This window comes from Melospiza melodia, chromosome 19 (genome assembly GCF_035770615.1).
Source record: "Melospiza melodia melodia isolate bMelMel2 chromosome 19, bMelMel2.pri, whole genome shotgun sequence".
In the NCBI taxonomy this organism is placed as follows: Eukaryota; Metazoa; Chordata; class Aves; order Passeriformes; family Passerellidae; genus Melospiza; species Melospiza melodia.
The window spans coordinates 2,145,929-2,166,784 of record NC_086212.1 but is presented as its reverse complement, the minus strand read 5'-3'; the positions used below and the strand labels follow the sequence as shown (position 1 = coordinate 2,166,784).

At 53.4% G+C, this 20,856-nt stretch overlaps 1 protein-coding gene across 1 annotated transcript; it reads left to right on the top strand.

Moving 5' to 3' along the window:
• The first annotated feature begins 1,671 nt into the window (after window positions 1–1,671).
• Window positions 1,672–19,942, top strand: MAP1LC3A (microtubule associated protein 1 light chain 3 alpha). The gene is made up of 4 exons (XM_063172136.1): window positions 1,672–1,775; window positions 11,489–11,544; window positions 18,105–18,211; window positions 18,705–19,942. The coding sequence occupies exons 1-4, from the start codon at window positions 1,736–1,738 to the stop codon at window positions 18,865–18,867; spliced, it is 366 nt and encodes a 121-aa protein (XP_063028206.1). The 5' UTR covers window positions 1,672–1,735; the 3' UTR covers window positions 18,868–19,942.
• The last annotated feature ends 914 nt before the right edge of the window (window positions 19,943–20,856 follow it).

Here is a 20,856-nt window from a genome sequence, read left to right as displayed (position 1 = left end):
TATGCGGATTGTGTATACTGCGGTGAAGGATGTGGCTAGGAGGGTTAGGAGCAGGGCTCAGGTGTTTAGGTAGGAAAGTCCCTTTGCTGAGGATGAAGTCTGTAAGGGTCATCACTTGCCATGTCTGATTCAACATTCCTGCTTTCCCTTCAGTATTCTCTGATTAACAGGACCTATATCAGAGATTAATATCTCTACTTGTATCTTAATTATGAAAGTGAATCTGAAGAGTTTATACTTTCTTACCAGTGTGTGATTGTTTAACTACTGCTTGGTCAAGGAAAATCCATCATATTGGCCATGAAAGTGTTTTCTTTCTTAGGTAAACTCAACAGGGAAACAAGAATATCTTCAGTTCTTGTTAAACATATATTTGTTTAAATTGGGGACACAATAATTGTAGCAGTTCTTTCAAAACTGCATCTTTCATGTTTTGGTTTTTTTTTTTTACCGAGGTTATACTTAATCCTTTAACATTTTGTGTTCACTCCTGCTTTGTGCCAATTCACTGTAACAAGGAGACACTGCTCCAAATGACACAGCTCCTGTTGTGGTGTGCAGCGAGGAGGGATATTGGACCTAGTGAAACACTGACGCTCTGTTTGCAGTTGTTTTTGATTCATTTACCAGCTCCAGAAATAGCTGCCCTATTTGTAGTTGTGCTGCAGGCTTTAATATATTCAGCATAGCCATGGCTGTGAATGCAGCAGGGAGAACAAGGGGCTCGTTAGCAGGAGATGATTGGGGTAGATGTGGGAATCACAAATGTTGGAGTGAGAGAGCAGTTTCTGTCCAGGTTTGTTGGCTGGAATCTGTGCTCCGAGCTGTTGTGGCTTCATCCCCACCCAATCCCTCCTTCTCCACCCTTCTCACAGCAGCCACATTTGCTGCCCAGAGCTGGCGGTGACACTTGGAAGGTGTTTGAGTCAAGATGTGCAGAAGATGCCACTGCAGGCCAGAGTCACGGACACCTCTGTGCTTTGAGCACCTCTGGAAACCCCAGCCCAGGGGTACTGCTGCTGCCTTAAGCAGGGCCCTCAGGTGCTCTGCTCCATCAGAAATGGAAAAAATGCTCCTGTTTGGGGACACCTCTGAATAAACCATCATGTCCCATTGGGAAATGGGGATGCTCTGCCACAGTGTTCCTATGGCACAGCATCCTCGTGTCACCAGCTGCTCTCTGCCATGTGGGGCTTATAAAAAAGAGAGGGGCAGAGAGTAATAGGACAAGAGGGAATGGTTTTAGACTAAAAGAGCTGAGATTTTGATTGGATTAGGGGAGGGATTCTTCCCTGTGAGGGTGGCGAGGCTTTGCATAGGGTGCCCAGAGAAGCTGCGGCTGTCCCATCCTTGGGAGTGTCCAAGGCCGGGTGGGACAGGGCTTGGAGCAGCCTGGGACAGTGGAAGGCGTCCGTGCCCATGGCAGGGGTGGCACGGGCTGGGCTGTGGCCCAAACCCAGCGGTGGCTCGGTGCTGTCCGTGCCTCGGGCTTGGCTCGGTGCTGCCCGTGCCCCAGGGGTTGCTCGGTGCTCTCCGTGGCTCGGTGCTCTCCGTGACCCCCGGGGTCGCTGCGGGGCCCGTCCGGGGCGAGCTCCGGGGTCGCGGGGGTGGGTGGGGCCCCGGTCGGGCAGAGCCCCGCCCCCTATGGGCGGTTCCTGGTGACGTCACCGCCGCTCCGCCGCAGCCCCAGCGCAGACGGAGCCGCCCGGTCCCGGTGCCGCCCGGTCCCGCCGCGATGCCCTCGGACCGGCCCTTCAAGCAGCGCCGCACCTTCGGTGAGCCGGGACCGGCCGGGAGCGGCCGCGCGGGAGGGAGGGACAGACGGACGGACGGACGGACGGACGTGGGGATCTGCCCTGCGCCGCCCCCGCCGTGCTGCCCTGCGGGCCGGCCCCGCCCGGGCTGGGCTCGGCCGCCGCGGGTCCCGGCGGGCGCGGCCGCGGGAGCAGCGGGGCCCGGGCCGGGGGCGGCGGTGCCGCAGCCGCCGCGCGGTGATGTCATTGTCATCCCGGCCGGGCCCGCTCCGGGGGGGCCGCGCCTGCCCCATCCCCGCCCTGCCCTCCGGGCCGCATCCCCGCCGCGTCCCTCCTGGGCCATCCCCGCTGTGTTCCCGCTGCTCCGGGGCACCGCCGTGACCGGGGCGCGGTGGCGGCCGCAAGGGGCCGTGCAATGCCCGGGACGAGGGGGTGGCCGGGGGTCCCTTTTGGCTGTCAGAGCACAAAGACCTCCCCAAAAATCGTCCCCCGCGCTCCCCATCCCGGCGGCCTCGGGCGGGTGTTGTTGCCGGGTGCCGCACGGAGTCAGTGATGGTTGTGGAGGCTCAGAGCTCACATCCTCCCCACCCCTTTGTCAGAGGGGCACGCTAGGGACGCTCAGAAGGTGAGGAGGTGACTGTAGAAAGTCCCAGATTTTTATCTCCAGACCCGGTAGCGGAATCCGAGGAAACACCAACTGCTCTTTCCCTTGACCTTTGCCAGCTGGTGCAGGGAAAGGTGTGTGTTTCTGGCAGGTTAAATTCCTGGGGAAGGGGTAGCATTTGAGCTTTATTTGCTGTATAATGCTGAAATCAGTGTTTTCATGCCATAAAACCCCCTCATATTATACCAGAGGCTGTCTGAATGTAGGTGAGGGCGTTTCCTACATGAGATTTAAAATTGGAGCTTTTGCCTGCTGAAAACTGCTGATCCAGGCCCTTGCTGCTCTCCTGGAAACTGTAAATATTTGGTATTTTATTGGCACAACCCTTCTGGCCTTGAATGCTTACCCAGCCCTCCCCTGCCACAGGACCGAGCCAAGGGAACACGCACAAACAAGAACCAGCCCAAGCCTGGGAGCTTGGGATCCTTGCTGGGAGCCTGTTGTGTTCTCCTAAGCTCTGTCTTAAAACCAGCAAAGTCTTAAACCAGCCCCTTAGTAACTACCTACTGTTAAACTGGTGAGAATCAGCTTATTATGGTTAAGAGGAGACGGGTTTGCCTTCGTGGATTGCTCAGACTTTCTTTGAGCCAGAAGGAAAACAAAATCTGAGGCTCAGAGCAGTTGAAAGCAAGCAGGATTAAAATAGCCCAGGAGGGACAGAGCGGGTGAGGGAGTTTGGTGCCGGCAACTGCAAGTGCTCCTTGTTTCTCTGTACTTTCCTCTGCCCTTTTGCTCTCTCAGCTGACTGGGCTGCAGAGCTGAGCCAGGAGGAGGAGGAGGCCTGGCAGCCCCCGCAGCTGCTCTGGGTCAGGGCTGGAATTACTCTGTTGGAGAAAGTAAATACGGCTTGTTTTTGTCTTTGAATCATTACACAACAGGAGCAGGAAGCGATTGTTTACAATGCAGTTGGAGAGGGCTGGTGGAAAACATCTCCAGCGATTCTGTACCCTCAGAATGGCTTGATTTTTAAGGCTTCAAAACTTTACAGAAATGGAAGGGTTCCAAAAAAGCAGTGAAAAGGCAGAGTCAGGGCTATGGCTGTTTACAAAGGCACCCAGGCTCCAGTTTCATGGCAAGTGGCTGCCTTAGGTCTTGGGCTGCTGCTCCTCAGCAAAGATTCTGCTTTCTTCAATGCTTGTGTTCCCCCTTCTTGTATTTTTGGAATTTTTCTGCGGATTCCTTATGTTTGTTCATCTGCTTGGTCTTGGGTCTCTCCTGAGTAAAATTTCCTGACTTCTCTAGGTTTGACCTGAGGTGTGTGGAGGGCACGGAGCAGTGACTCTGCCGTGGCCTCAGGTGCTGTCCCTGGTGTCAGGTGAGCTCTGTGGGCCAGCCCTGGGCAGCAGAACCTCCTTGCTGTGAGTGCAGGGGGTAAATGTGGCAGCACCCTCTGCATCCATGTGCTGAACCCACAGGCTGAGGCGTGTTCAGATCTGTTGCAGGAGTCCAAAACAATTCCCAGAACAAAGCTGTGGTCTGTCAGAGGAACAGGCTGTCCTGGCAGTGCTGGGAGTGTGCAGCAGCCTGACGGCACCGCTGCGCTTCCCGAAAGGAACACGAGTCCTTGGGAGCCTTGTCCCACTGCTCCTGAGCAGGGTTTGCACGGGGCTGGCAGCAGCTGCCAGCTGTGTCCTCAGTGCAGCACAAACCAGTGTGGTGATGGACACAGGCCTGGATCCTGGGCTGGCTGGTGACCCAGAGCCCCTCGGTCCCGTGTCTGGCAGGAACAGAGGCTGGAGCACACCCACGTGTGTCTGCTGGCTCAGCTGGAGCCCCTGGCTTGGGGACAAACACAGAGGTTTGACCTCAGCCTCTGTGGACAGAGTGTTCCCATCCCAGGTTCCATCCTCTGGCAGATCTGCCCTTGCCTGGGGGAGCCAGTCCTCCTCAGAGGAAAGGCAGGGGTGGGTGTGGAGCAAATCCCCTCTTGGCTCTGGGGAATGGCGTCCCTGGGGGCTCACCCAGTGCCTTGACCCACTGAGAGACCAGCAGGGCCTGAACTGTCTGCCTCACACACCATCCTGGGCTTATCACAACAGTTCTGCTCCTTGGTGGCTTGGGAAAACATCTGGATATTGATGTGAGGTCGGTCTGTGAGCTCTTGCTGCCCCTGGGCTGGTCCTTGGGTGTCTGTGCTCTGAGAGCTGGGGTTCCCTGAGAGGAGGATGCTGCTCCAAGCTGCTGCTTAGCTGCCTGTGTCTTGGATTAATTACTGAGGACATTCTGTGACTTGACTGGGTGTGGGGGTCATTATCAGCGTTGAAGAACTGAACAGGCTTGCAGAACAAAAGCCAAACTGACATGTAGACCACAAATTTTGATTTTTTTAATATTATTCTTTTATATAACACAAAGTCCTGACTGGCAGCCAGGAATAATATAATCTGTGTGTTTTGTTCATTACTTAATTTTTTTTTCACTATAAAAACTTCAGATCTTCCTTTGAGCCAGAAGGGTGGAGACTGGTGAATGCAGGGTGGTGGGCCCTTGCCACCTCTGCCAGTGAGCAGCCATGAGCCATGGATAAGTCATGTCCCTTGGCTCTGGTGTTCCTTCTGTGGTCAGTCCCAGCAGGATCACAGCCAGGAGAGTCACCTGGGAGGTCTCACAGTGTGTCACCTGCTCGGGTGACATTCTGTGCCTGACTGGCAGTGTGTAAACACCACCAGCTCTGTCATGCTGTTGTTTGCTGCCTTTTGTCCTCAGAAGGTGCTTTAAGGCTGTGAGAGAAAATGCAGGAATGCATCCAAGACTCTGGTGTCTGGCATGTGTCCCCAGAGCAGCTGTGCATGTCCAGGCCTGTCTGTGCACAAACAGCAGGGAACTGTGCTGGGCAGAGGCTCCTGGTGCATGGGGGGTTGCACCAAAATACAATCCTGCCAGCAGGGCCGGGGCTTTCTTTGAGCAATCTGAAGTGTCCTGAGTAGCCCTGAGAAATCTGAGAGTGTTCCTGCTGTCATGGGGATGGATGGGAAGGTTATGCAGGTGGAAGGTCACACAGCAGGCAGAGGGAAACCCTGGCACAGCCTCCCCAGGGTACAGAGGGAACTTGCTGTTCCTTTACCAAGGATAGTGAAATGTGATTAAATGTTGAGCAAAAAAGCAGCTCCTTATCTGAAACTTGATGTAAATCCTCTGTTTGCCATCCTGACATGACACAGAAGGTGCTGCCCATTTCCCCCTCAGGCTCAGAGGGGGCAGTGAGTTTTTTAAGCTGTTTGGGTGATTGGAGGTCCAGTGCTCATCCTGCACAGCCCATGGCAGGGGTGGATCACAGAATCCCAGAATGGTTTTGTTTTGAAGGGGCCTTAAAGTCCATCCCATCCCATTCCATCCCACCCCCTGCCATGGGCAGGGACACCTCCCACTGTCCCAGGTGCTCCCAGCCCTGTCCAGCCTGGCCTTGGGCACTGCCAGGGATCCAGGGGCAGCCCCAGCTGCTCTGGGCACCCTGTGCCAGGGCCTGCCCACCCTGCCAGGGAACAATTCCTGCCCAGTATCCCATCTAACCCTGCTCTCTGTCAGTTTAATGCCAACCTGCCTTGTCCTGTCACAGTGGTACTGTACAACCAGAGAACAAGTGTCTTGACATTTATTTAGAGTTCACAGTTGTGGTGTGACTCTGCTTGATCACAAGCTGAGCCCTTATCATGATTTGCCAGATGCAAATGCTCATTCCTGGAGCCATGCTCAAAATCATACTCCTGTTACACTTTTAAACTGCTAAGAAAAATGAAGGTGTTTCCTCTTTGTGTCTTAAAATCCATTTTCAAGCTCTGTTGCAGTGACAGGGCCCAAGAACCTGGCACTCCAAAATCCCCCCAGACACTGCACATCTGGTATTATTGCAGCTGTAGTGATGGGATGGAGAGCCACGAAGACAGAGCATCCACTGCTCCATGTTTATGCTGGTAATAACTTCCAGGGACAGTGGAGCTTCAGGCTCCACCTATTCTGTCATGCAGAGATATGTTTTTATCAGTTCAAAGCTTTTAGGTTCAGGGCAGTGTAGGTTTGGTCCTGAGTCATTTCTTCTGTCTGGAGCACCCAGCTTTGCAGACAGACAAATAAAATAAACCTGGCAGTCAGAATCACTGTCAGGTCTGCAGTGCTGCTGTCCTGTGCAGCCTGGGTACCCTCCGGGGTGCTGAGGAACCTGCCCTGGGCACAGCCTCCTTCCTTCCTGCATGTGGGATCTCCTCTCACTCCTCCCACAGCACCACTGGCCTGAGAAGGAGCACTGGGCAAGGACAGGTCAGGTCAGGTGCTGGGTGAGCCACACACACTCACAATTTGGGTGTTTCCTGGTGGTTAGAGGTGTCTGGCCTTAGGGTGGTGTGATATTACAGAAATAGTCATTGATGTTCATCTGGAATGACCTGCATAACTGGCCTGTGTGTCCAGCCCTTGCCAGCTCATCCCACACACATCCTGATTTCAAACCATCCAATTCCTGTAGCAGCACTCTGCCCTGGGACTGACCACAGCAGCTTCTTGAAGAAACACGTTCATTTTTTGCATCTGCCTCAAATCTCAGGCAGATCCCTCTCCGGGCTGGCTGGCAGGGTGTTGTGTGGATGGCAGGGAGAAGCCACAGGGCTGGAGGTGCCAGGGGTGCGTCTGTGCCCTCTGGAGCTGTGGCACTCAGGGAGGGGCAGCAGCTCCTGGCTGATTTCTGCTCTCTGCTCTCAGCCCTGCCCAGCTCAGGAGCTGTTGATCTACACACTGCTGACGTTTCCAGGTGGTATTTGATCTTAGTGGTGTTTTCTGACAGCATTCCTGGTCAGGAAAACACCATTCCTGCTGGTCACAGGCAGCAGGGCCTCTCCCTGTCATCCATCTGCTGCCTTGGGGCAGCAGCAGGGCCTGAGCACTGCTTGTCCAGAATCCCTGGAAATTGGTGCCCCTTATGCAACAGCGCTGTTGGAGGACTTGCCATGTGTTTTCCTTCTGTCCCACCATCTGTATCTTTTGTCTGCTGAGGCTCTTTTGCATCCAGGACTGTCCTTTCATCCCGTGCCTGCACAGCACCCAGCACAGCAGGGACCTGGCTCCCGTGGCCAGGGCTCCTGGGCACAGCTGATAACAAAGGTTAATGTTTGCAAAGTGTGCCTCAAAATTTTCCACTGTTCTCCTCAAGCGCCGAAATGATCTCACCCTGCATTGCCATGGGATACACAGTGTGCTCGCATCCTTTGGAGCACAGCTTGGGAAGGACCTCAGTCAAGAAAACAGCCAAGATTCTGGTGTTTTGGGCAATTTGCAAGCTTTGCTGTTGGTACTTAACAGTTGAAACAGCACTTGGAGGAGAAATAGGCAATTTCCCGGCATATGCAATGCTACAAAAATACTCCTGACTTTCAATAGGCCCTAGCAGAGAAGTTTCCCTGGGAAAAACCAATAAAATTGTGTGGTTTTTATCGTGCTGCCATGTTGAGATCTGCCACCCTGGCACTGGGACAAGGCTGGCTTCCCTCAGGACAGGGATGTGGTGCCCACAGCTGGAGCAGGGAAGGATGGGGCTGTTCCCTCTCATGCAGGTCCGTGGGAGCAGCAGGAGCCTGGAGCCCTGAGATGCTGCACCCAGGGCTGGTTCTGCTGCACCCAGGGCTGGTGTTGTGCTGCACCCAGGGCTGGTGTTGTGCTGCACCCAGGGCTGGTGTTGTGCTGCCCTGGCAGCCAGGAGGGACCAGAGGAGAACATTGATGGGGACAGGGCTGTGCAAACAGCTCTGGTTTGCTCTGCACATTGGCTAGGGATTAACTGTGGCCAGGTGCTGCAGGGATGGGGGAAAGTCTCAACTTCAGCACAGTTTGGGAGAGCTGCAGGAGGAGAACAAAGCTTGTAAGGTCAGATCTGTTGTGTGTGAATGTGAGAGTGCCAACACTGCAGGTGCTGGGGTGGGGGGATCCTGCCTGTCCTCAGCACTGTGGGGGCTCCACTGCTGGGCTGGCACCTCCTGCCAGGTTTCTCTAAATGCCCTTTAACCATTTTCTCTGTATCCCTGTGACTTAGGTTACACTGCAGAGACACTGAATTAAGGCTGGTATTTATAGCTGCTCCTGCTGTGTGATGTTGGTGCTTCCATGAGTCACAGGCTCCACCTCTGGCTCCCACCCCAGGCTGAGGAGGGTGCGGGTGACCATCAGACCATCACTGTCTCCTGCTGGAGATCCCTTGGATGTGAACACCTGGGTGCACAGGAATCACCGAGGGATTGATGCAGCTTTCCTGATTGCCAAGCCTGCTTCCTTGGCTTTCCCAGGCTAGGATGGGACAGAGTGTGCTGTTTAGCAGTGCTTCAGGTGTCCTGGACACTTCTGCCTGTAGATTCAGGAACCTGAGCACCTTAGGTGGGATTGCTCCCAACTGCCTTCCCAATGGAGTTCCTGAAGTGAGCAATTCCAGAGTGCAGTGCTTGAGGTGTTTGTAGTTGCAATCCATGGACCTGCTGGAGGGATGCAGCAGCCCCTGGAGTAAAGCAGCACCTGCTGCCATTGCCCTGTGTCACCTGCAGATCAGCCTCCTGCCACAGGCTGTCCTGAGGTCAGGGAGGTGTGAATGCCCTGGGCCTGCAGCCAAAGGGAGGAGCTCCTGGGCATGGGGCAGGTTTCAAAGGCTGGGACAGGGGAGCTCCCACTGTGGTCCAGCAGCCTTGAGGGCAGCTGAGAGCTGTGTCACTGTGCCCTTATTACTGGTGTCTTGTGCCCTTATTCCTCCTGAGCACGGAGTCAGAAAGAGCTGGAAGGATCTTTCTGCAGCAGCCACCCTCTGTCCAGGGCACCCCATCTACTCACCGTGGGGACAGAGGACTGCACCCCATCTGCTCCCCATCTGCTCCCAGGGCTGGGATCCTGAGGCACTGATGTGCAGCTGGAGTGATGATGGACCCTCTTCCTCTCTGTGTGGCACCATTTTCAGTGCAATGGGCAGGAGGCACCTCTGTTGCCACTGTGTAAATGGAGGTGCTGATGGCTTCTGTCACCTTGTGCTGCAGCTGGTGATGCCTCCAGGGAGCAGGGAGGGTGTCTGGTATGTGGCTGCCCTTTGGCACATGCAGCCTGGGCCAGCTGGATGTCCAAGATTACCTTCATTTACTAACCATGATAACATGCCTTCAGCAAATTCCTTCTCTGACCCTTCTCACAATTACCTGCATTGCTGGGGCTTCTGTGCACACAGCCCTGAGATCTTGCAGGGCAGCTCGTGGTGTTTAGGAAGCTCATGCACATGACAGCATGGAGAGAGAAGCAGGCTGGGGTGACACTGAAGCCAGCATGACTGGCCAGACGTGAGGACACAGCTCTGCAGGCTCTGTTAGCACCCACAAGTCTGAGCTGGCTGCAGTCAAGCTGCTGCAATTTCCATGGTGATCAGTGCTGTCCAGCTGAGCTCTGGATCTCTGCAGCCTTTTGGATTCTCCATCCTGGACACAAGTGACAAGTGGGAATGGGCTCTGTGGGCTGGGTGCTGTGGGCTGGGTGCTGCTGGCACCGTGCCCTTCAGCACTGCCAGGGAGGTGTCTCTGTGCCAGTGTCACGTTGCTGCTGATGTCTCTGTCACTCCCCGGCTGCTTGGTACCTCAGGGGAAAATTGTCTGTATCACAAGGATGACTCTGGATCCCTGGAGCACTGGATTGGATGAAAAGGAAACATGAGAAGCTGCATCTTCAGTCATAAAACCCAAAATAAATATGCCTGAATTTTTCATGAAATCTAAATAATCTTGCTCTGTGTTGCTTGCCTATGGAGTCCTACAGAATAAAAGATCTAACAGCTGCTAGCAGAGTGGTATTTTCCTCTCAGAGGAGGCAGAAATGGGGTTCAAAACTTTCTATGATCTGGTGATTTTGTAGTCTTGTGGCTTTTAAAGAAACTCCAGTTTCTTCCCAAGGTCATATCTAGCCAAATTCAACATATAAGCAATAAAGTTTTATTGAGTGCTCAGAGGAGAAATTATCAATATTTCTGAGGTGAAAACACTCATGCATTTACCCAGCCCTCCATTCTCCCAGTGGGCCATGGGGAGCTGGGGCTGGGCTGGGGCTGTGCTGGGTGTGGCAGGATGATCCTGTGATAGATCCTGCAGTACCCACATCTCCTTTCTAGGCAGTGCTCAGTCAGATCTTCACCCCTGGCTTGGTTTCTGGGCATTTCAGGTGCAGGCTGTGAAGCACCTCCCAGAGCAGTGGCAGTTCAGGAGCAGGACAGGTCTGTGGTGTCCCAGGAAGAGCAAGCACAGAGAGAACATACCCTGGTCTGGCTCTGCTTCTTCTCTGCTTTCTGCTGCTCTGGGGTGTGGGAGGAGGAGAGCCCTCTGGTAAAGCAGTGAGGGCTGTGGGAATTCTCCTGTCAACTGGAAGAGTGCACAAGCTTTGCTGCCTGTTGTGTGTGTCAATAAACTCTGGAGGAAAATGGAATAAAAATAGAAAGTGTGAGAACAACTGCAGGAAAAGTCTTTCTGCATGTGGGTCATCTCCTTGCTTCAGGTTTTCCTCCTGCCTCCAGGCCTGGCAATGTCAGGCCAAGAGCTGTTGTAGCTGTTCCACAGCTCTGTGCTAGGGCAGGAGTCCTCCTTGGCTTGGTGCAGCTCTTGTGGAGCCAGGCTCTGTGGCAGGGAGTGCTTGGAAGTGAGCAGCAGGCAGGAGGAAATGGCTAAAACCCATCCCCAGCTGGAGAACTGTCCCTCTGGGGGAGGCATCCAGGAGACACAATGAGCACAGTCCCCAAAGCTGTGCTCTGGTGTGCACCCAGGAGCTGCACGTGCCTAGGGTGGATTTAAGTGAATTTTGTGATCTTTACGGTGCCCTTTCACTTTCCTGATCCCAGGTTTGCTGCCCAGGTTTAGCAGGCAGTGTCCAGCCTGGGGTGGCTGAGCCCATGAAGGGTTGGTCACTGGAGCTGACACCTGGCACAGCATGCTCACAAAAGGCCTGGGGAGCAGGATGTGCATTCCTTGGAAAATGTCCCTCTCTGGGTCAGGCTGTGGCTGGCAGGGTGGGCCCCTCAGTTCTGCTTGCCCTACCCCACAGGTGTTTCTAACTTGATTTCTTCACTTCTCTCCCTCCAGCGGATCGTTGTAAAGAAGTGCAGCAGATCCGAGAGCAGCATCCAAACAAGATCCCAGTAAGTGAATTGTTCTCACTCTTCTTGTCAGGCTTTGTTCTCAGGACCCCTCTGTGCTCCTGGGTGGCCTCCATGGAGCTTGCAAAGCTTTGCTGCCTGGAATCAGCACAGGATGGTCCCCACGAGCCTGCAGTGTGTGCCAGCTGCCCAACAGCAGCTGTGTTCTCTGCATGCAAAGCACAGCTCCAAAGCTCCACGCTGCCCTGGAGGCAGGGGGCTGATTTCATCTCAAACCTATTTCCAGGCAAGTGTGCAGTAGGAGAATACTCTGAAACGGCTTTTGTTTTGGCTGTAGTAGCTACCTGATTTGTCCTGGATAGCCTGGTAAGGATTTCTCTGCCCAGAGAAAGGAGTGTGGGCTGATCTTCACTGCTCTGAAAGCACAGAGTCTCTTTTAGAATAATTCAGACCCATTCTGTGCTGTCCCAGCACCTGTGGTTGACAGGCACAGGTGAGACAGCATGAGCTTGCAGTTCTTCCTGCCCAAGTCACACCTGATATGTTGAGTTGCTCTTTGGCTGGGTCTGCTTTTGAGTTCCTACCTGAGTGTTTGCTTCTCTTCCTGAGAAGATGGAGAACTTAGAGGAACATCCTGTTCCTAGAAGTGTCCAGCACCAGGTTGGACAGGGCTTGGAGCAGCCTGGTCTAGTGGCAGGTGTCCCTGCTCACCTTTAAGGTCCCTTCCAACCCAAACCATTCCATGATTCAATGAAGTTATGTACTTGGGGCTTGCTCAGCTTACTATTTCCTGTATCACAGCATCAATGACCAGAAAGATAGGATTCCTAGTTCAGCTCCCTCTCAGTGCTGGATGAACATCAACCTTGTCTTAAAATTGTACACTATCAGCATTTGGCCTTCAAGACTGAATGTCTCAAACTGCTCTGGCCCATCTCAGTCCTCTTCTGCCTCACTCTTGTTTTGTTTTTAGCACAGTGTTTTCTAGCCAGAAGAATTCTTTCTTGTCCTCTCCTCTCCTCCCACCAGCACTGTGGTGTTCATGTGATGTTCACGTGTTTGCAGCTCAGCAAGGCAGGGCTGCCCCTCACAGCACCCTGGGCCAGTGCTCCAGGTTGTCAGCACATTGATTACCTCTGCTTTTAATGTGGTTTCAATGGCATTAGACTGGCTCTGCATTTCTCCAGAGCTGTGGCAGAGCTGATTGCAGTGCATTCAGGCTCTGGCTGTAAGGCCAGGCTAGAAATGAGTTGTACATAAAATGCACCCATGTGCACGTGTCAGGTGCCTGCAAACAAATGTGTTTTGCTTGGGGAATGGACAGAAGGAGCCAGAGCTGTGCATCCACAGGCAGAGTCCTGTGGCATTACTGGGACATGGTGGGAGAGCTCCCATGGCTGGAGGGCTCTTTGTGTTTGGGTCAGCACCTCAAGTTTTGCTGGAGGGGTAAAAGAGTCAGGTGGTGAGAAGGTCTACGAAGGCTCATGGGGCCCAGCTGTGTTTGTGTCACTGCTGTCTCTAAAGGCCTGGTCCCTGTTGGAGCCCAACACCAGCTTGGTGCTGTCTCTGCTGTCCCAGGGAGGTTTCAGGGCAGTGGTCAGAGCCTGGTGCAGCAGGGCGGTGTGGGTACTGCCATGGTCCAAGCACTACAGGCTCATCACTGTGGGAAGGTCTTGGTCATCTGTGAGAGACAGGAGCTGTGTTCTCCAAGTGCTTGGCTTCCCTGGAGAGGCCCTTGGAATCAGCAGAGGGGTCTGAGCCCCCAGCCAGGGCAGTGAGGGAGATCCAAGGTCACACCCTTAGTGCTGACAGAAACCACAGCAAAGCTGTGCAGCACCTGCTGCCCTCCTGCATCTCCAGTTTCCAGCCAGAGTCCTTGGGCAAGTCCCTTTGGCTTTGAGAGGGGTCCAGGAGGGTTTGAGAGGACATGGCCTGGCCGTGTGCCCAGGGAAGAGCTCATCTCTCCTGTTTCCATGAGGGAACTTGCAGGGAAAGCTGAGGAAGGGACTGACGTGGAGTTCTTTGCTTCTGTTTCACGCAAGGCTCATGCCAGGCTGCCCCCCTGGCACGTGCAGCGAGGACAGCAGGAGCCAGGTCCCCTGTCCATGCCAGGGGCTCCTGTGCTGTCCCTGCAGGCCCAGAGCTGCCTGCTCTGGCAGGAGCTGCTGACCACAGGCACACCTGCAGGCAAGGTGAGATGGTTGTGTTGGCGGCAGGGGCTGCTCACGCTCTGCTCTGCTGGGAGGAAATCTCCAGCTGCTCCTCCTTGGGAGTCAGAGCAAGCAAAGAACTTCAGCCTTTCCACTGGGACCCCCATCCACAGCTTCAATATGTTTTCAAAATCATTTCTGTCCTGTTAGAGGACAGGGAGCCTGTGCCCCTGCACTGTCCCTGCCTCTCTCAGCCCCAGGGACCTTTCTGGAGATGATTGAACCCTCAGAGAGTCTGACATTGCTGGGGAGCAGCTGGTGCTGGGCAGCAACGGGAGCAAACCCCTTCCCAAAGCCCTGCAGTGCTAAATCCAGGCAGGCCTGGTGAGGGCAGGGAGGGCTGAGGGGGAATTTGGGCTCTGTTGGGTTCATCTGGGCACCCACAGAGGAGCATGGAGAGACAGTGGCAGCTGGGATGTCCCACATAATGCCCTGGCCTGGCACAGGGGTGGGTGGAAACCCAAATTATGGACTCAGAGGAAGGGACCCCCTTCTCTGGGCTCCTGGGAGTGCTTTTCTGGGGAGCTGCAGATCCAGTGTCCAGCACTGACATGACTCTGGATGGATCAACACCAGAGCACCTTTGTGACTGAGGGCTGCTGTGTCTGGTGCCACTAAAGCACCTGCCAGAGGGGACAGGGTGGGGCTGGTGCGGGCTGTGCTGGTGTGATGTCTGTGTCAGTCTGTGCCTGGCTGTGGATGTCAGCCAGGTGTTGCATACACACATTTGAGCCTCTGTGCCTGCTGGGAATGCATTCCCAGCCTCACTCCTGCTTGGACCTTACCTCTGTTGACCCCCACATCTGGCCATATTCCCTACCATCCTCCCTGTCCATCTCTGCAGGCAAAGGCTGTATTCACAAACACTGTCCAAGCCCCTTTGCAGCAGGACCAGGACTTCAGGCTCTGCCCTGAGTGTTTCCCCTCCCCACCTGTGCCCACTCATGGTTTCTGCAGAGATCTGTGGTGGCTCCCTCTGCAAGAGCAGGTGTCCCATGCTGAGGAAGGCCTGGCTGGAGGCAGCAGCTTGGAAGAGGATATGGGCTGGGAGGTGGCTGTGCACACCCTCCCTGGGGCCACAGGAGTGTAACTTTAGCATCTGATTATGCTTTTCCCTCCAGGGCTAGACAAGAACGTTTTGTCCATTGGCCACCTGTTCTCATAGCTGGGTTACCCAAACAGCAGCTCATGTTCTGAGAACAGAAACTCTTGGAGTTGTTCTACATGAGAGGCTCTGTGTCTGCTCAGAGCACAAGGCAGCTGCTGCTCAAGGAGCCAGGACAGCCACTGCATCCCATTCTTGGATTAATCTAAAGGTGGTTCCTCTTGGGATGGAACTGGCTGGTAATGAGAGACACCAGCCTCTGGTCCTGCTCCTGTGAGAGCTGAGGCACCATCCAGGTGTGCAGGGCCCTCTCTGCAGGTAAAGGGGGATATACAAACAGCTGCTGTGCAGCTGCTTCTCCGTGCAAACCAAAAAGCTGATGGGCCACTGCTGCCTGTGTTTCCCAGCAGATCCCTGTCTGTGGGGTTGGGAGTGCTCAGCCCCTCAGGACTCCTGTCCCCACAGACAAAACACTCACCTGTCGCAGACATCTTTTATGGAAAATCCTTTCCTTCCTTAGGATTTTTTTCTCCTGAGAAGCTGAGAGACCTCAGGAACAAAATGTAAACAATGGTTATCTGCTGCTGTGGAATGCAACAGGGTGCATCTGTGATTGGCCCATGTTGGATGTTTGTAACTAATGGCCAATCACAGTCAGCTGGCTTGGACAGAGAGCCCCGAGCCACAAACCTTTGTTATTATTCCTTCCTATTCTATTCTTAGCTAGCCTTCTGAGGAAATCCTTTCTTCTGTTCTTTTAGTATAGTTTTAATGTAATATATATAATAAAATAATAAATCAGCCTTCTGAAACATGGAGTCAGATTCTCATCTCTTCCCTCATCCAAAAACCCCTGTGAACACGGTCACACTCACCTGTGCTTGTAAGATTCAAGTTGAATGCAGCAGGATGGTTCTGCTCATCTTGTCCTCCCTGTGCCCTCCTTGCAGGGATGGAGGGCCATTAACAGCTTGGTGGGGGATGTCCCAGTGCATGATTTACTCTGTTGCAGAAAGGGGTTCTTTAATCATATCCTCCTTTTCCCATGAGGGCTGCCTGGTGTTCGTTCACATGCTGCTGGCCTGGGTGTTGGGCTCCCCTTGGGTGAGATTTGTCCAGGGCGTGTGGGAACCAGAATATCCCTCTGGCTGTCCAGGATGGCCAGGACCTTGCCAGGGGGCTCAGAGACCCTGGCACAGAGCCCCAAACACCTGTGGGTTTGATTATGACCCATGGAGCAAATTACCAACCTTGTATGAAGATCTGCAAGCCACAACAGTTTAAGAATAATAGTGAAGTTATCATGGGGTGAAAAAGTAGATTTTGGGGTTTCTGGTATGGGGGTTCAGGAGGCAAGATGGAGGGAACTGGGCATGTCCAGCCTTTCTCCTTCTTCTTCTTGGCCTCCATCTTCTGCTGTGATGATGGCACTTACAGATTGGTTTAGAGTAGAAGCTCACTGTCTAACATAGGTGATGGGTATTGGAAAGTAATTGTAAATATTGTATATGTAGTTTTTAGTATAAAGACACAACACTGCCCCGGGGGCAGGCAGAGTGCCTGGAACTGTCTTGCTGGATGAACCTTGGCAGGGCAAGAGAAAGTTTTTTATAGATAAAATACAATAAACAACCTTGAGACCGAGAAATGAATAGCCCTGACTCCTCCTTCAAGTGCTGGGCTGGGAAAAGAGACTTTCCAACTTTTCTCGGGGTCACTGTGACCAGCGAGAGATCCTGACAAGGGCGGGCTCTGCAGAGGCTGTTTTGGTGCAGAGCCCCAGCAGGGCCCCTCACCCCTCTGTGGTTGGTGCCTGCAGCCCATCCTGTCCCACCAGCCTCAGCCATCAGCCCACCATCAGCCTGCAGCCCGGCCTGTCCCACCAGCCTGGGGCTCCTCAGCCATCCCCAGCTCCGGGGCTCCGCTCTGTCCCAGCCGGGGGCTCTGACCCACCTCGGGGGGAGCCGGGCACGGGTTCCGCTGCTGCTGCTGCTGCTGCTGCTGCTGCAGAGGCTGAGGTGCCAACACGGGATCAGAGGGAAGGGAAATCCGTGTTCCCAGGGGTTCTCTGGTCCTTCTGGCTCCGCAGAGCCATCTCCTGGGGATCCTCCTCTCTGCACCCTGCTCCATCCCTCTGCTGCCAAAAGCCATTTGCAGCTCTCGAGTACTTTTGGAAAGGACCTGGGAAAACAAATTCTGGCAATTCCTTGCCTTGTAGTGAAAAATAATGTTCAGTCTCAGGTGGGAGAGGATAATGGGCTGATGGATATCCAAGAGTCTCTCTGTGGGGAAATCAGCAGATTGCTGGAGAGATGTGAGAGAGCAGCACTGCAATGGGAACATACTAAGCTATACATTCTTCACTTATTTTCATTTTTCTTAGAAGTACATTCCCTATTTTAACTTCCTGCCACTTTATTTCTCAGAATACAATGGTACATTTCCAGGCTGGTTTAGAACAGCAATTGTAGCTGTCAGCAAACAGCTTCACAGAAGAAAATCATTAACTATAATAGCAGGAAAATGGATCAGAAATCATCATTCAGCCATTTCAGAATGTAGGGATGGTTAGAACTTTTCCAATCAAGATGTCTGGCAGAGGAGGACCGGCTGGGTTGTCCCTGTGGTGGCACCATGCAGGAGTGCCTGGGAAGCTCAGTGCACAGCTGGGGTGGCCCTGGTTTCTGATCCTTCCCAGAGTCTGGCTGTTAACATAAGGAGTGGGACTGGTGAAATCCAAACCCCCCTTTCTGAAGGAATGCCTGAGTGGCTTCACTGGGACTTCTGAGAACTTGAGAACTGCTTGCTTGGGAATATCCACAGCTGTTCCTGAGCAGGAAGAGGGATGCTGAATGGCAGCAGGAAGGAAACTGCATCATGAGCTGTCTGTAGCTCAAGCCAGCAAAACTTGTGGGTTTGGTCAGTCAGAAAGTGATGTTAAAATATTTCACTCCTCTTCAGATGTCCTGCATGCCAGAGTACAGAATCTGTATCAGTCCAGTGGTGCCTACTGTTTCTCAGCCTGTCAGAGCACTTGGTGCTTTAGTTCATTGTTCTGGACACTGTTCACTGCCTGCCTCAGGCACAGGTGATGGATGAAGAGCCATCTGCAGCCAGCCTGGTGCTCACTGCTCATGTCCTTTTTTTTGTTTTGTTTCTTGTGAGAGTGAAGCAAAGTGAGGCTGTACCTCAGCTTTTCTACCCATGCTAGTTGGATTTGTATCTGACCTTGGGACCAGTGTGGGGCACTATGAACATGACTAATCCTGCCCTTGACTTTCCCCCAGGTCATCATTGAACGCTACAAAGGGGAGAAACAGCTGCCGGTGCTGGATAAGACCAAGTTCCTTGTCCCAGACCATGTCAACATGAGTGAATTGGTCAAAATAATCCGGTGAGTGGGGTTAGTGAGCCTGTCCTTGCCCACAGGCCACTCACTGCAGGTTGCTGGGGTGAGGGTGAGGCAGCTGCTGAGGGCAGGGATGGGGACGTGGCAGTCCCAGCATCCTTGGGTGTGGTACAGGCTGTTGTGGGGGGCAGGGGAGGGCAGGTTCTGAGCACCTTGGGAAGGGCTGGGGTCTCTCCCTCAAGGGGACACTCATGAGCAATGAAGGGATCCCATCCCCTTTTTATTCTTCAGCTCAGAGGGAAGAGGCCCCTCTGCTTTGTCCTTACTAGCCCTTGGAGTAGGAGGGCTTTGCAGAATCCTGGCTCAGGAGGCCTTGGAGCCTCGGGCAGCTCAGATTCATGGACACCATGTCCTGAGGGGTGGGAGCAGGTCCAGAGGAGGCCCTGGCTGTGCAGGCCTGGCCCCAAGGGCACAGCATTGCTGGGGAGGAGGAGCAGGCAGTGAGGGCGCCCACCCTGACCCTGCCTTTGCCCCACAGGCGCCGCTTGCAGCTGAACCCCACCCAGGCCTTCTTCCTGCTGGTGAACCAGCACAGCATGGTCAGCGTGTCCACCCCCATCTCGGAGATCTACGAGCAGGAAAAGGACGAGGATGGCTTCCTCTACATGGTCTATGCTTCCCAGGAGACCTTTGGCTTCTGAGGGCTGCTGAGAGCTGGCATGTGGAGACAGATGAACTGTGGCACAGAGGCCCCTGGCCTCGGAGGACAACACAGCCAGAGGCTCACGAGAGGGGGGCTGTGCTGACCCCCCTCCCCTCCCTCCCTCCCTGTCACCCTCCCTGTCACCCTCCCTGTCACCCTCCCTGTCACCAAAGAGGCTCGTGGCGCGTGTTGGACTCGCACAACCCCTCCCCTGTGTAGGTCAGTCCCGCTCCCCCAGGCGCCCGCCCAGGTGTGTGACACCCCCAGCCAGCTCCGCAGACCCTGCTAGGGCCTGTCCCCCTGTCCCCCTGTCCCCCTGTCCCTCTGTCCCCCTGTCCCCGCGCTGCTCTCGCTGTGCTGTGTGTGCTCTGCTGCTGCCAGACCCGCTGGGCCGCTGTCACCCAGCACAGGGGGAGCCTCCTCTCCCCAGGCACTCACAAAGGGCAGGAGGTCTGCAGAAGCAGCTAACAGATGTTACCATTGCTCCCGAGTTTTAATTGATTTTAATTACACCCATATCAGATTCTTGGTGCTACTGAGTAGATGTAGGCGTCTCTATAGGACTGTGGAAAATGTATATCCTTTAGATTTATTTTATTGGTTTGTTTGTTTGGTTTGTTTTTTTTTAGGGATAGATTGGAATGGGGAGAGGGGGAAACTTTCCTGTATTCTGTAGGTAAATAAATCAGGCTTCATTGCACTTTAAAGCATAGTAGATGTCAGAGTGGAATTTTCTTTTAATTTATACAGGTTTGCCATCTATAGTGCTGCTCCTCTGTTGACAGTTGTACCTAGATTATCTTGTTTCTTTGTTTTTTCTAATAAAATTGATTTCCCTTCTCTCTGTCTCCCCATTGCATGCAATTTTTCACTCTCACTGTGTCAAGGAGTTCACTGAAGGAATGTACTGATTTATATTTGCTATGTTCCTGTCCCTGTTTCTCATGTATTATACCAAAAAAATGTATATGATAAAATCCCCCCCAGTTTAATCTATACAAAGGTATATATATATATATATATATAAATATATATATAAAATAAACATAAATTCAAGTTGTGTCTTGTAGGAATGTTCTGTTCCCATCTCATTTGTCTGTGTTAATGTCTCTGGTATATCAAATGTGATGTGTGTTCCCCATGTTCACTGGTGTGTGTGTGTGTACCTGGCCAGGCTTTTGAGCTGGTTAAAAGAGCAGCTGGTTGGGATGAGGGGCTGGGACACAGGGGGAAGATTGGTTTGGAGAACAGAGCACTGGATAGTGACAGGAAACATGGTTGTCCTTGCCCTACCTGTGTAGTCTCTTGTCCTTTGATTAAACTTCCTTATCTGGGAACAAAAACTTGAGGTAGAGGCATTTGTAAAGTTTGTTTTTAAGGGAAGCTTTGAGCAGCGCAGGAAATTGTGGCTTATCCTGAACCCTCCATCAGACTTTTCTCCAGGCTAAGGCAGGGGCTGATGGACCATGGGCTGGTAAGTGTTTCCCTGCTCCTCAGCTCACTCTCCTTCCTTTACACTGCCCAGCAGAAAAGGGTTTGGGCACTGAAAAGACTTAGGGCTTGCCTGAGTTGCAGCCCACACTAGCCTGATGGTGCCACAGCTCCCTAGGCTGGCATGAGGGGCTGATGATACCATCAGGCTCCTGCTCCCACAGAATCCCAGGACGGGTCAGGCTGGAAAGGACCACAATGGCTCATCTGGTCCAACTTCCCTGCTCAACAGGGGTCATCCCAGAGCAGGTGGCACAGGATTGTGTCCAGACAGTTCTGGAATATCTCCGGTGAGGGAGACTCCACACCCTCTCGGGGCAGTCTGTTCCTGTGCTCAGTCTCTGAACAGGAAAGAATTTCTTCCTCATGTTCAGGTAGAACTTTCTGGCTAAGGGTTTCTGCCTGTTGCCTCTTGTCCCATTGCTGAGCACTGCCAAGCAGGGCCTTGCTCCAGCCTCTGCCTCTTTAGATATTTGCACACGTTGATGAGGTGAAT

Coding starts and splice junctions, on each gene's coding strand:
- MAP1LC3A (XM_063172136.1), top strand. CDS start 1,736: ATGCCCTCGGACCGGCCCTTCAAGCAGCGCCGCACCTTCG. Junction 1,776..11,488: donor CAAGCAGCGCCGCACCTTCG/GTGAGCCGGGAC, acceptor CTCTCCCTCCAG/CGGATCGTTGTAAAGAAGTG. Junction 11,545..18,104: donor AGCATCCAAACAAGATCCCA/GTAAGTGAATTG, acceptor ACTTTCCCCCAG/GTCATCATTGAACGCTACAA.